Source organism: Triturus cristatus, chromosome 4_2 (assembly GCF_964204655.1).
Source record: "Triturus cristatus chromosome 4_2, aTriCri1.1, whole genome shotgun sequence".
NCBI lineage: Eukaryota > Metazoa > Chordata > Amphibia > Caudata > Salamandridae > Triturus > Triturus cristatus.
In genome coordinates this window covers 687,204,016-687,218,536 of record NC_140586.1, presented here as the reverse complement: position 1 = coordinate 687,218,536, position 14,521 = coordinate 687,204,016, and the positions used below count along the sequence as shown (strand labels likewise).

At 49.2% G+C, this 14,521-nt stretch overlaps 1 protein-coding gene across 1 annotated transcript in view; it reads left to right on the top strand.

The window, feature by feature from the left end:
* Nucleotides 1–14,521, top strand: part of C8A (complement C8 alpha chain) — a 447,843-nt gene that overhangs the window by 150,169 nt on the left and 283,153 nt on the right. The window contains exon 5 of the mRNA XM_085602506.1: nucleotides 6,600–6,789. Coding sequence (XP_085458632.1) covers nucleotides 6,600–6,789 — 190 coding nt within the window. The remainder of the gene's footprint in view (nucleotides 1–6,599; nucleotides 6,790–14,521) is intronic.

Genomic DNA, 14,521 nt, shown 5'->3' with positions numbered 1-14,521 from the left:
AATTATAATTTTCACAAATGAAATGTTCTTCCGTTTGGTGCAACTTATAGTTCTGGTATCCTTATCTTGTTCACTAAGCTCACATGTGTCAATTAGTTAGTTAAACATAAGTTTTAGTGATTTTAACAATATGTAATACTATTCAAAATCTGGCATGGGTGTTTAGAGATCAAAATATAGCATATACATTGGCCAAGCAGAGACTTCATCTATGAGCCAAAGTGATGCGCTGACTGCAGCTTAAATGATTCATGCTTGAGAGAAGCGACCTCTTTATCTCATAAACACTTTAAGTCCCGTAAGTTATGCGAATGTTAATTTTTACTCATTGATGGGCAAATACATTTAAAAATATGAACAAATGCTCCAATTACATTCACATTTTGACAATTGTTAATGTTACTGATCCTCTCTTTACATTTGACGCAGCTGATTTTGACAACAATCAGTTTCTCACAATGCTATACATTGGATAAATGATGCTATCCAGAGTTTTGGAAGACACAGAGGCATATTTATCAAAGAGTTGCATCACCCTTGGACCATACAATGGGATGCAAGGGTGACGCAACTACTAAATTAGATTTATCAACCCAAACCTGGCCCTGCGTGGCCATGCATGGCCTGATAAATCTAAGGTACTGCAACGCCGCGATTTGCGCTGTGTTGCATTACCCTAGATTTATCAGGCCACGCATGGCTACGCAGGGCCACGAGTGGCTTGATGAATCTAATTTAGTGGTTGCGTCACCCTTGCATCCCATTGTATGGCTCAATTACTCTGCCCCAGGGAGGCGTTCCAAGTGTGGAGTGTGGGTGTTCCCATGCATCCACCATTGGATTTTGGTGCATTCCCATATTTACTAACACTGGTAGACATGGGAAACGTCATAGTGCTAAGGTGCCAGGTGAGGCGTAAAGAAGAGAAACATGTTATGTTATGTTGTTATGTTAGGGGAATTTCTAAAGCGCACGACTCACCCTGGGGCATCTCGGCGCTGTACCTAGTCGAAGTCCGAGGAGGAAAAAAGATGGGACGGGAGAGCGATTACCGAAGATCAGAACAGAAACGTTTTCAGTTGTTTCCTGAAAGTACTGAGAGAAGTACATCCACGAAGGGAAATAGGTAGCATATTCCAATAGCGAGGGGCAAGATACGAGAAAGCCTTTCCCCCGGAACGGGAAAGACGGATTCGGGAGACCGTCAGAAGCCCAAGGGAATTTGATCTAAGGTTGCGGGACGAAGTCTGTTTAGCGAGCCTTCTTAACAGATATTTGGGGCCTTTGCCATTTAGGGCATTGTACGTAAGACAGCTGGTCTTAAAGTATGATCGTTTCCCGACCGGAAGCCAGTTGAGGTCTTGCAGCAGAAGGAGAGCCCGCAGGACGGTTTGGAATCATTCGGGCAGCGGTATTTTGGATGACCTGCAGTTTTTTAAACAGCGTCGGGCCTAATTCTGCCAGCAAAGCATTTCCGTAGTCAAGGCGGCTGATCACCATGGCCTGGACTAGGGTTCTGCGATGCTTGATGGAGAGGTAGGGCAGAATCTTCCGTAAGAGACGAAGGAGCTGGAGATCGCTGCTATGTGTTCTTTCATGAATATAGCCCGGTCAAGTTTAAACCCCAGGTTTTTCACTACTTGTTTATGGGGAGGGGCGACACCCATCTCAGAAGGCCACCAATCATGGGTCCAGAAAGGAGGGGCTTTCCCTATTAGCATGATTTCGGTCTTGCTTGGATTCAATTGGAGACAGTTTCCCGTCATCCAATTAGAAATGGCGAGCATGCCAGCCGAGAAGCATAGGTATTCTGATTCTACGTCAGGGTTAATTTTGAAGATAAGCTGGGTGTCGTCTGCGTATGAGACTATCTCAAATCCAAATGACTCTGCTACTTTAGCTAATGGGGACATGTACACATTAAACAGTGTAGGACTGAGGCAGGAACCCTGGGTTACACCTTTATCCAGACAGGACTTCTCTGAACGGTAGGGCCCTAACATGATTGTTTGATATCTGTCAGAGAGAAAATTCTGCAGCCATTTTAAGGCTTGATCTTGGATGCCGCAAGAAAGTAATCTCTCCACCAGCTTGGAGTGTGCGATGGTGTCAAAAGCGGCGGAGAGATCCAGGAGGACCAGGATTACTGATCCTCCTCCATTTCTCGCCTCAGTGAATCGGTCATCGCCAGGATTGCGGTTTCGGTGCTGAATCCCGGACGGAATCCTGATTGTAATGGGTCCAAGAGGTTGTTGGACTCCAGATAGAGACTCAGCTGCCTGTTTATGGCCGATTCGTGTTGTTTGCCCAACAAGGGTAGCAGAGATATGGGGCGGTAGTTACTATGTACCTGGGGGTCCACAGACGTTTTTTTCAAGATAGGGCGAACGTATGCTTCCTTCCAAGTGGGGGGAATTATGCCTGGGTTGATGGAACAGTTGAAAATTCCTTGGATTTCCGGGGCACAGCATGTAGCTAAGAGAGCCATAATTCTGGGAGGGCAGAGGTCACTGGGTGAGCCAGATTTAGCCGAGGATAACAGATTTGTGACCTCATTTATAGAAATAGGTTCAAATTGTTTAAGGGTGCAGGCAGTCGGGAGGCTCCTTTCTAAGGAACTTATGGGAGAGGCTGAATTCTGGGCTAGGGAGGTGGAAAAGTTGGCATAAATCAGAGTGATTTTTTCATGAAAATGGGCAGCAAGGGAGTTGCAAAGTTCCTGTGATTCTATTTGAGGCAGTCTGCAGGCTTGGGGTGAGACGAAATCTTTGACTATACTAAATAATGCTTTAGATGAGTTGGTGGCCTGGTCGATTTGTTTCAGGATAAAAGTTTTCTCGCTGTTTTTATGCTTTGGTGATATTTTGACAGGGATAGTTTGTAGGTCTGTCTATCCAACAGGGTTTTACTGGCTCTCCAGCGTCACTCCAGGACTTTACACCTGGATTTCTCAGCGCGAAGCTCCACAGTGAACCAGGGAGCTGATAATCGCTGTTTGGAAGGACAGCATTTTTTTTCGGGGATTAAGGAGTCGAAAGCCGACATTAAGCTGGTGTTAAAGTTCTCCAGCATCCCTGAGACATTGAGGTCGGCCGAAGTATCAGCCGGTGGATGTGAGTGGAATACCGCCTCAAATGCCTCCAGGGATAAGTTATTCCAAGGTCTGCGTAGTTGCTTCGCTCGTACTACGGGTCCAGATTGAGAGTTAATATACTGACATCGAATGGAGAATAAGACCATAGAGTGGTCCGACCATGTTAAGGGAAGGGGGGGATGACAGTATAAATGATCAATGTTGGTAATGATTAAGTCTAGGGCGTGCCCTGCCCTATGCGTGGGAGCAGTTACAAGTTGGGAAAGTCCAATTTGATTTAAACTATTTAAGAGATTGTTAGATCTGGGTTCAATGGGTCTTCGCCGTGGAAATTAAAGTCTCCAAGCAGAATAAAGTTGCTGGATGCTAGGACTTGCATAGCGATCAGCTCAACTAATTCATTTGAGAAGTGGGTTCTTGGTCCAGGGGGCCGGTAAATCAGGGCACCATTCCAGCTATCAGACGGGGATCTGGTTAGTTTTAAGAAGCCCAGTTCCAGGCTGTCAGTACTATGCGTGGCAGTCCATTGGACATTTAGACAGTTTTTAAAAGCAATTGCTATACCACCCCCCTTTTTTTCCTCTCTATCAAGGTGAATAAATGTGTAGCCTTCAGGGATTGCTAGATTAATCTGTGGATGGTTTGTGGGATTTAACCAGGTTTCTGTGAAAAAACATACTTCTGGGGAGTGGGCACTAATCATGTCCCATATTTCAATGGGATGTTTAGCTAGGGATCTGACATTACAGAGGATAAACTTAGGGCTAAGATAACCTAGGTCAGACGTGTCAGCCCGGGGCAGAGGGTCGGAGGTGTTTAGCTTACAGTCAGGTCTTGCATGGTACTGGCCTTTCGATATTTAGAGGAAAAACGTTGGAGCAGCAAATCATTGGGGAGAGATACGCTACTTCCCTAGTTCTGATGTCCAACAGGGTTTTATTATATCATTATATTATATTATAAAGAAATATCTTTATTTCTTCGTGTTTCATTCTGCAGCACACATAGGAAAAGAAAATGCCTAAGAGGATTGTTTCTTGCAGGAATGTGCTCTTTCCTGCACAAAAACGGTCCTTCTTACAATGCAGGCTCCTGCGTTGGAGCTAGGTAGGCAAGAGTGAGCCAGCACATGGAAAAGACACAAATGCGCCGTATAATGTTACATATGGTGCAATCCTTCCCTTTCCCAAACACGCAGCGCAGCAGGGTGGTTTGCTGCGCTGCATGATTTATTAAAATAAATGTGCCCCATATTATATCGCCTGCCTTTCTCTACTTTGCTGTCCTCTTCTTTCCAGGATTCCATAACGCACAAGGTGTTAGTATGCAAACACTGACCTTGTCCCTGAGAATTCAACACTATTGCCCTAACATTAGGGCATCACATTACTATCAGAGAATTAATACTGTGTAAGGGAACTTTTCAACCAAAGATAATGATGATCACCTGTACGTGAAAAGTAAAGGAGGCTTAGTTTTGAAATGCAGCACTGGAACACAAGAGTTGGCAAAAATGTCATGTAAAACCAACATTTCTATCCATCGATAAAGGCTAATACTCATAATCATATTCGGCACTCCAGAACTGGCAGACAGCTTCCTTAAAAAGCAACTTTTGGAGTGTTTCTGTTCCAAAATATAGGCAGAGCAACTTTGCAAGCTAATGGAAAAAAAATGCCCAAGTCCAGGCATGTAAAGTACTTGGGGGCATATCAACAACAACCGGCGATAATTATCGCTCAGCGCTCTTAGCGTGAGGATAATTATCGCCGGCTAGCGTGAATTTTTATCGCTGAGATAGCATGCTATTAGCAACGCTTATCTCAATAGCGATAAAAATCCACACGCTAACAGGCTAACGTGAGATTATCGCTGGAAACCCAGCGATAATCACACGTTACCTTGTTGATAGGGACAGGCAAACTTAGCCATGATATCCTCCTTCCATAGGATATCATGGCTAAGTCTGAAAATTAGCAGACGTAAAAAAGCAGCGTTAACCGCGGTTAGCGCTGCTTTTTTTGTCTCTAACAGGGTTAGCGACATTCTTGATAATAGGAGAAATGTCGCTTAGCGACATTTCTCCTATTATTTTACTCTGGAACGCCCCCTTTGCATCTCATTAGAGATGCAAGGGGAAGCGTAGAGTAAAAGGGTGCTAACATGCAAATTTGAGTGTTAGCACCCTGTTGTTGATAGGGTGCTAGTTTTATCTCTGCTTTTTTGGCTTTTAAAGCCAAAAAAGCAGAGATAAAGCCCTTGTTGATATGCCCCTTGTTTGTTCACCACCTGCACACGAATAGCCTTCCACGCTCCTCCTCATAATACAGGTTGGCCATTTTGATCAAAGCATGGCGTTATGGTTTCTTCTTGTAGAACAAGATCCAAGGTAATAGCCCTTTCATTGAACATCAGTTGCTGTATTTGTTGAAAAGCTGTTTGTCGTCTGCACAATATCTAATTCTCCAATCCTAACCCTGTCTGGGATTATCTCTCTATGTACTAAGTGAGGCTGTCATTTCGAATGTTCGATGATGCACTTGAGGAATCCTGATCTTTGTGCTTTGCAGCAGAGGCCGGTGCAGGTAAGAGAGGTGGGGTGGGGTGAGGGGAGGAGTCGACATACAACCACGAGGAAGAATACAAATATTTAAAGAGAAAAACACTTACCTTGCGCTCGCCGCATCGCCGAGTCGGAGATGCAGAGAGCACAAGGTAAGTGTTTTACTTTTAAAAACATTTTATTCTCCCTCGTCACTGTATGTTGATCCCCCCCTCACCCCACTACCTGCCCCACCGTTCTTACCTGCACCAGCCGCGGCTGGTACTTTGCCTCACACAAAATACTTGCAATGTGGACGATAATCGCTTAAAAGTAAAAGGGCTTGTGATTCTTTGATTCTAAAAATATCTGTAAGTGCACTACCTCCAAATACCAGTTTAACATTGGCACTTGCAATAAATGTTAACCTCCTTTATACGACTTCCACAACAAGGCACTTACAGGTTCATCTGTTATGATTTGTATAGGCTGCTTTTGATGTACTCCAAAAGGCATAGGCCAAAGAGTATTCATTGGACTGTATGTTCTATTCTGAATGATAGAACCCACTAGGGATATCTAATTGAAAAGGATCTCTAGATGACCAATCTTACAAATTAAGAATAATGTTACATTACATTCATGGAGACCATACTAGTGAGACTATATACAGGCTACAGACTTTTTTGTACTGATGTTTACATACAGATTTTATCGTATTTTTATCTTTCAAAGTATTAATTGCTTTATTATATTTAGCAAGGCGTTATTGAAATATTTGGAGATAATATATCAGTCTTTTTTTGCTTTTCAGATTTGCTTAATTCTAGGAAGACTTCTGAAGTGTTCTAATTGAACGAGATTCTAGCAAATGTTTCCTTCTTTAGGATTCTAAGCTATGTGTTATGTGTTAAATGTATTTTTACATAAAATATACATCTCATTTGTGTTTTCCACATGAAGATTTAATGCTCTAACACAGGAAAATGCTCAACCTGTATTTGATCCTAAATATTTTGGTGGCCGATGCGAGTATGTGTACAACGGAGAGTGGCGAGACCTGAAATATGATCCTGCGTGTGAACGCTTGTATTATGGAGATGACGAAAAATACTTTCGGAAGCCATTCAATTTTCATGTGTATCGTTTCCTAGTAAGTATTCATAAATATTTTTGACATAAAATCCAATTGTGCCCTACAACATTTAACAGTAGATGTTTCCAAAAGTTAAATACATTTTCAGTGCAAAATGGGTTATGCATTCTCGATTTCCATACAAGGGGGCATGAAATCCTGTATGCAACTGACATTCTGTTTACCTTGTTGAGGTTTATTTATGCTGAATCTGTTGATCTGAAATTATGGTTTGGTATCTAACTAATTATATTGGAACAGAGGCAAATCGTCAAGTTTGCCTAAGTTACATTACATGCCAGTCTTAAGGTACAAAAGAAAATGAATCCCTATTAATGGGTGCCAGGTGACAGAGGAAAATAAATTTGGATAATGTAAGATACTTGTCTGAAAGTTAAACGGCATTCAGATTGAGAGAGCAAAGAATGTATAAGACTGTACAAGTGAATGGTTCGAGGTATGGGTGTAAAAGAAGCTGTATTGTTCCCTATTATATAGTCTGTCTGATCTCAGCGGCTAAAGATGTAAATGGTTCTGGAAAGTGTTGGGGATTGAGTGGACGGAAGGTGTAAAGTGTTGGATTTAGGAGAAGGATATTGCAGTAGTCTAACTCTGGACAAAAGGAAGTGTCAGGCTGGTAGAGGAACTGAAGAAAAATTGGATCAATATTTACTGACAAGTGGCATGTTGTAGTGAGCAGAGCTTACTGTTGAGGCGGTGTGAATTGAGAGTTGCATTTCACCATTGAAGATCAGATGGGAACATATAATGAGGTCAAATGGAATGTGATAGGCGTTTAAACCGATTTGAGTACAAATAGAATAGGTGATGTCAATGGCTGGAGTTTTGTGAACATTGCTTTGGGTGCGTGAACAGGCTTTGAACCAAAATGTTTCTTTGTGACCAACTTACAACTACCGAATAAAATACAATGAATATGGGGTACATTTGCAAAGCAATGGTCCTCATTTTTAATTACATTATTCAGTACCACATCATTAGGATGTTCTACAATCTCAAAAAGCATCTCTACAACCTTTTGTTGTGGATAGAAGGAGCCATGTCTTACAATTGTATATCTTCACATCATAACATATATTCTGTTGTAAAGCACAAGGAAAAGGCAGACATAGAATATAGATAATTCATGACAGAAAGCGTATGAGATACTAATATCATTTTCAGAACCCTTTTTAGATGGCCACGTGCAGACAGGAGCTGCTGGGCCTAACTGTGGTTGTTAAGGCCTTTTACTCCTGATGTCCCAGAGTCTGGCCTGTTTCGGGTTCAGTTACCCTATCTGCACTTGACTCTCAGTGGTAGCATGAGTTGAGCAGATCAAGACTTCTTGGGAAAGAGGTAGGTGTAGAGCAGACACAGGCTCACAACTCAATGTATGTACAGCAAACTCGATAAAAGAATGACCAGCTAAATACCTGATTTTAGAAAATGATAGTATTTATGCACACCCACAAAGTGAAATACGGTACACATTAAATAATAACACACTTTTCATAAGATCTGTATTCTAGCACAGCTACGGACTGGGGCTATTACTCATTTACTTATGACAACATTCAAGTTAGGCCCTGTTAAGAATACAATTTTAGAAGTCCCACAATGGTTATTTAAAGTCAAAAGTGATCCAGCAAGCGCGCAACCAAGATGGCCGCGTAGGTGCGAGGCTCCCGAGGACCACCACGACCTCCTGAATTAATCCTGGCTATATCCTGTCCTTGTTGAGGGGACTGCATCGGTGAACCCGAGCTGAGGCGCCATCCGTTTTTCCTTTTCGAATCGGACCCCGGACACCGGTGGGAGCACCGATTGAAGATTGCGGCCTTCTCCGCGCTGGCCCCCCGGATTGGAGTAGTGGGGCGATCCGGGGACAAAGCGAACAACAGCGGTGGGCAGGGCTGGGCGACTCGCGTACCCCGTGCTTTCACTTTCGCTTTTGCGCTCTCCTTGCCCTCAAGCGAGGTAGGGTTGCGGAGCGGGGTGCGGTGGTGTGGCCTTGTCCAGGTGCCCGGCTGACCCGCCGGCCGTGAGTCGTCCTGCGGCCCAGTGGTCGCCCTCCCCCCCCCCCCCCGGAACCCGTGAACTGGTTCATCGGCCCTTTCGAGGAGATTGGCGCGACGGTGGGAGAGCAGGCATGTCCACCAAACAAGATGGCGACCGGGCGAAGGTGAAGACGACCCGCCGCGGCCCGGCGCCTCAATCCAACAGTATGGACCGCTACACCCTCCAGAAGGGATCTCCGGAGACATCGCACACATCCCCGGCGGGCCCGACGGAGGCATCTGCTCAACCGGTGGATCTGACCCTCTGGGACGTCATGGGCGCCATCGCAGAGATGAAGGCCTCAGTGGACCAGCGCTTCGACACCCTAGCGCAAAAGATAGACTCGGTCCTGGTGGATGTTAGCCTTGTGAGGGCTGACTTGTCCAAAACCAACGACCGGGTCGATTCCCTGGCCCACACCACAACAAGCCTCACGACGGACGTGGTGGCCCTCCAAAAGGAGGTGCGCCGGCTTGGCCAGGCGAGCGCCCTGATGGACCGGTGACTGGAGGATTCCGAGGGTCGGGCCCGGAGGAATAACGTTCGCATTGTGGGAGTGCCGGAGGGACGAGAGGCGGAGGCGGCAGATCTTTTTGTGGAAGAATTGATCCTTACCCATCTCCAGCCCCGGGGGCTGAGTAAGCTTTTTGCGGTGGAACGTGCTCACCGGGTCCCTGGGGGCAGACCTAAGGCCGGTGCCCCGCCGCGGCCTCTTATTGCCCGGATTTTTAATTTCCGGGACAGAGACGCTATCCTGCAGACCTCCAGGCAACAGGGACCGGTCAAGCTTGATAACATGGACGTGCATTTCTACCCAGACTTTACTCCGGCGGTCCAAAAACTGAGACTGAGTTTTCTTGGAGTTAAACGTCGCCTACGGGACCTGAACCTTAAGTACTCAATGCTTTTTCCAGCTAAGCTAAGGGTGGAGGTGGATGGGCGCACGCACTTTTTTGACCGACCCGAGGCGGCTGGGGACTGGTTGGACACTCTGCCTGGAGATCGGGGCCGGGGGGGTGGGGGGGTGCGGTTGGCGGGGAGGGCCCACCGGATCAGAACTGAGGGGTGAAGAATAGGCCTTGCTCTGGACAACATTCCTTTACCATTTTCTGATCGTTTATGTTCCCCTCCGATGGAGGTCGTGTGGGGTCTGTTGGGGGCTTCCCTCCTCCTCTGGGGGACTAGTTAGTTTTTCATCTATGGGGCGACAGGCACACTGCACTTTGGGGGGGCTGTCTGGGCTCATGCAGGGGTGCAGGGAGGGGGGAGTTCTGTTGGGATGGGGGGGTGGGGGGGTGTGTTGTTTGTTTGCACCGCAAGGCAAGCCCTTTACTGTATTGTTGCTCTCGAGATGCTCTGTGGGGGACGACTGATTGCTTCTACGTATGATGGGGGGTAGGGATTTGACTGTGTTGTCATGGAATGTTAACGGCCTGGGGGACAGGATTAAGCGTGGTGTGGTCCTGCAGTACCTGAAACGTATCTCACCAGATGTTATCTTCCTGCAGGAGACGCACCTTATAGGTAACTCCTTTCATGCCATGAATCGGCGAGGCTATCGTTTGGTGGCCCACTCGGGCTTCACCTCGGGCTCGCGGGGGGTGGGTATCATGATTAAGAACTCGCTCCCGTTGGAGATTGATGAGGTGCGCCATGATGAGAGGGGACGCTACACTGTTCTGGTGGGTAGAATGGAGGGTAGAGTGTTTGTTTTTATATCAGTGTACGTCCCGCCTGGGTTACAATCTACTACATTTGCGGATTTGGGGCGCCTCCTCCTGGACCTCCCGGGTGGCCTGCTGGTGGTTGGGGGGGACTTTAATGCGGTAGTTTCTGGGTCTATGGATCGCCATCCCCCTAGGGACCTCCCCCGGGCACAGGCCTGGCTGTCCGGCCTTTTAGATACTCTGGGCCTGGTGGATTGCTGGCGACTAAAGCATCCCGCACAGCGGCAATACACCTTCCACTCGGGTGCCCATGGTAGCCTCTCGCGGCTTGATTACATCCTTGTCCCGGCGGCCTATGCTGGGAGGGTGGGAGAGGTGTGCCATCTGGCGCGGGGCATTTCAGATCACTCCCCAGTACTGTTACATTTCGATGTCTTCCCTAGGGGGGAGGGCAGGGTGGCTCCAATCAATGCTTGGTACTTGCGTGACCCCACTATTCGTGCCGACTTGATCAAATCCTTACAGCGATACTTTGATGAGAATGTAGGGTCTGTCCCTTCGGCCATCTCCCTGTGGGAGGCTTTTAAGGTAGTTCTCAGAGGGGAGGCCCTCTCCTTTATCTCCCATGCCCGGAGGCGCGAGCGGGAGGAGGTAACCCGGGTGGAGGCCGAAATTGCGGAACTAGAGGGTGACCTGGGGAGCGGGGTAACAGACGCCAAGTTGCATGTTCTGCACCTCAAGCAGGCGGCCTATAGGGCCCTCGTCACGGAGGCGGCCAGGGGCCTCAGTAGAGAGCAACAGGGGCGACTGTACGATGTGGGTGATAAGGCTGGTAAATTGATTGCGTGGTTGGACAAGAGGGAGAGAGCGAGTCGTGTGGTTCCTTTGATTGAGGGGATGGATGGTGTGCCTGTCACCGAGCCGGAAGCCATTGTCGCCTGCTTCGCGGATTACTTCCGCGAGGTGTACTCCCCGGTTTCTCCCTGCTCGGAGGAAGATTCCCATGCCCTGCTTCGGGACATCGCGCTGCCCTCCCTTACGGTGGAGGACAGGGATTTGCTGGACGCTCCTCCCACCTCGGACGAAATTGCCCTGGCCATTCGCTCGGTCGCATCCGGCAAGGCCATGGGCCCCAATGGTATCCCCATCGAGCTCTACAAGCTGCGACCGGATGTACTGGCGCCCCACCTGCGCGCCATGTTCCTGGCGGCCCACTCGCAGGGTTCCCTCCCGCCGGACCAGCGTCTGGCCACAATCGTGGTGATCCACAAGGAGGGGAGACCCCGTGAGCGGGTTACATCCTATAGGCCTATCTCGCTCTTGAACGCGGAGCCCAAAATCCTCGCCAAGGTACTGGCCAACCGGCTGGTTGGCGTGGTGGGCGATTTGGTCCACCAAGACCAATCTGGCTTTATACCCCATCGCAACACGGCTCTTAATCTGCGACGCTTGCATGGGGTGCTCGCGCGTGTCCCGTTTGTGCGGGAGCCGGCCATCTTGGCGTCCTTAGATGCCACCATGGCGTTTGACACGCTTGAATGGCCATACATCTGGGCGATGCTGGCGAAATTTGGATTTGGACCGGGATTCATTAGCTGGGTCAAATTGTTGTATTCGGGCCCATTGGCGCAGGTGGTGGTGAATGGGCGAGTCTCGGCCCCCTTCGCGCTGGGGCGGGGCACGCGTCAGGGTTGCCCCTTGTCACCGCTCCTGTTTGCATTGGCCTTGGAGCCCTTGGCGGAGTGGCTGCGGTGGCACCCCTCCATCCGTGGTCTCCGCTGGACCCCCGAGCATGAGGACCGTGTGTCCCTCTACGCCGATGATATCCTTTTGTATCTCGCCTCCCCGCGTAACTCGCTGATTGTCCTGGTTGATGTTTTGCGCTCCTTCGGTCGCAACTCAGGCCTTGTCATCAACTGGGCGAAATCCTGCGTGTATGTGCTCTCCGGGGAGGCTCCGGCCCTACCACGGGACTGCCCGATCCAGATTGCCTCCCAGGGGTTCCGGTACCTGGGTATATATATTACTCTTGACCCGGAGGCCCGCTACGAGCAGAACCTACTACCCCCCCTCCAGCGCTTGCGGGAGGACGTTGCGCGCTGGCGGCGTCTTCCGCTTTCGCCGCTTGGCCGAGCGGCCTTGTTTAAGATGATGTCCTTGCCGCGCTTTCTGTATGCGCTTCAGAACACTATGGACTTGGTTCCGGCGCGCTACTTCCGTGAGGTGGAGAGCCTGCAGCGGCGCCTGTTCTGGGACGGGAGGCCGCGTATTGCTCTGGCTAAATTGACGCTCCCGTGGTACGATGGGGGGGTTGCCCTCCCGGACATTAAACGGTATTACTGGGCCTCCCAGCTAGCTGCGATTAATCATGGCCTTTACGGGCCCGCCCTGAACCCGGCATTTGAAATGGACAAGATGCTCCTGCCCGGTGGCGACTACAATCGAGCGCTCTACTCTGGCGCGCCCAACTCCCGTCTGACGGGACCGACGCGTGTCATGGTGCGTGTCTGGCACGCGGCTAATGCAGCGATGGGGTGGAAGGACCGTTTGACCCGGGCGACACCGCTATATGCGTCTGAGAGGTTGGGCTCCCTGTGGACATCGAAGGGCTTCGAGAAGTGGGACACGATCGGAATCAGCACAGTGGGAGACCTCTGGACAAGGGGTGGATTCAAAACTTTTGAGACGCTGCGGACGGAATTTCAGCTGCAAGGCAGTGAGTACTTTCGGTACTTACAAGTCCGCCACGCGCTGGGCTCCGTCTTCCCTGATGTCGCGTCCATTCCGGAGTCTTCCCCCCTGGAGGACAGAGTGCTGGATGGCCATGTCCCAGACAGCACGATCTCCCTTATATATAAAAAACTGATCAACGACAGATCGTGCCTGCTGACTAGTCTCCGCGAGGCCTGGGTTGCCGACGGGCTGGAACTGGACGACGAGGACTGGATTTCCGCGGTGGCCTCTCCGAAGTAGGTGGCCATCCCGGCTCGCCTTCGCTTCGTCCAGCTTAAGATCCTCCACCGGGTTTACGTGACGGGGCCAAGGCTTCTACGTATGGGCTTTGTTGGTGACGGATTGTGTAAGCGTGGCTGTGGTGCCTTGGCAACTTTCATGCATATTCTGTGGGAATGCCCACAGGTGGAGCGATTCTGGCGTGGTGTGCATGAGGTCCTGCGTGTGGTGACGCGTGTTGCGCTGTTGCCTGAAGCGAGGAGATGCTTGCTGAATGTGTGGGAACCAAATGACTATTCGGTCCCGCAGACGCGGTGGGTGACTCTGGGATACATGATAGCTAAGCGCGACATTGCTCAATTGTGGGGATCCCGGTGGCCCCCAGCGGTGTTGGCCTGGAAAGAACACATGGATTGGTGTATGTTTCGTGAAAAGGTAGTGTATGTGGCGAGGGGTAAGCCTGGGGCGTGGGTGAAAATCTGGGGCCCCTGGAACGCCTATCGCGGGGGTATTTGTGAGCCGCCACTGCTACCGGCCGCCTCACCAGCTCCGTCCCCCTAGCCGACCCCCTCCCCCAGCCGCGGGCATGTGGTTCCCCTGTCCCTGATTTATTCCCATTCCCCTCTTCAGAGTTTGGCTGCTGGTTGGGATCCCCCACTTAAGGAGCACGTGCCGTCATTTTGGATGGCGGGTTGCCTTGCGGGTGTGGTTTTTTGTGTTGTTCTGTTTTGAAAAAAGGAAACCGTATTGTGGGCTTGGAGTTATGTGGCCTGCGCTATTGATATCTCCTGCTTTACCGATCTGCGCCGCCAAGAGACTCTTACTGTAGGTATGTCATATGCTTCTGCCACTCTAGCGGCCGGCCGGATGGTTGTAGGCCCATACTTGTAACCCTTTTTAACATGTAATAAACGGTTTCAAAAAAAAAAAAAAAAAAAAAAAAGTGATCCAGCACCTTTAGCGTGGCAGTCAAAGCACATAAGCACCAAAGATGCTCTGAAGTTCAAAGTGCAGTCTTACCTGCTTCCGCTGGAGAGGAGACGAAAGGAACGGGACCATCCTTGGTTCAT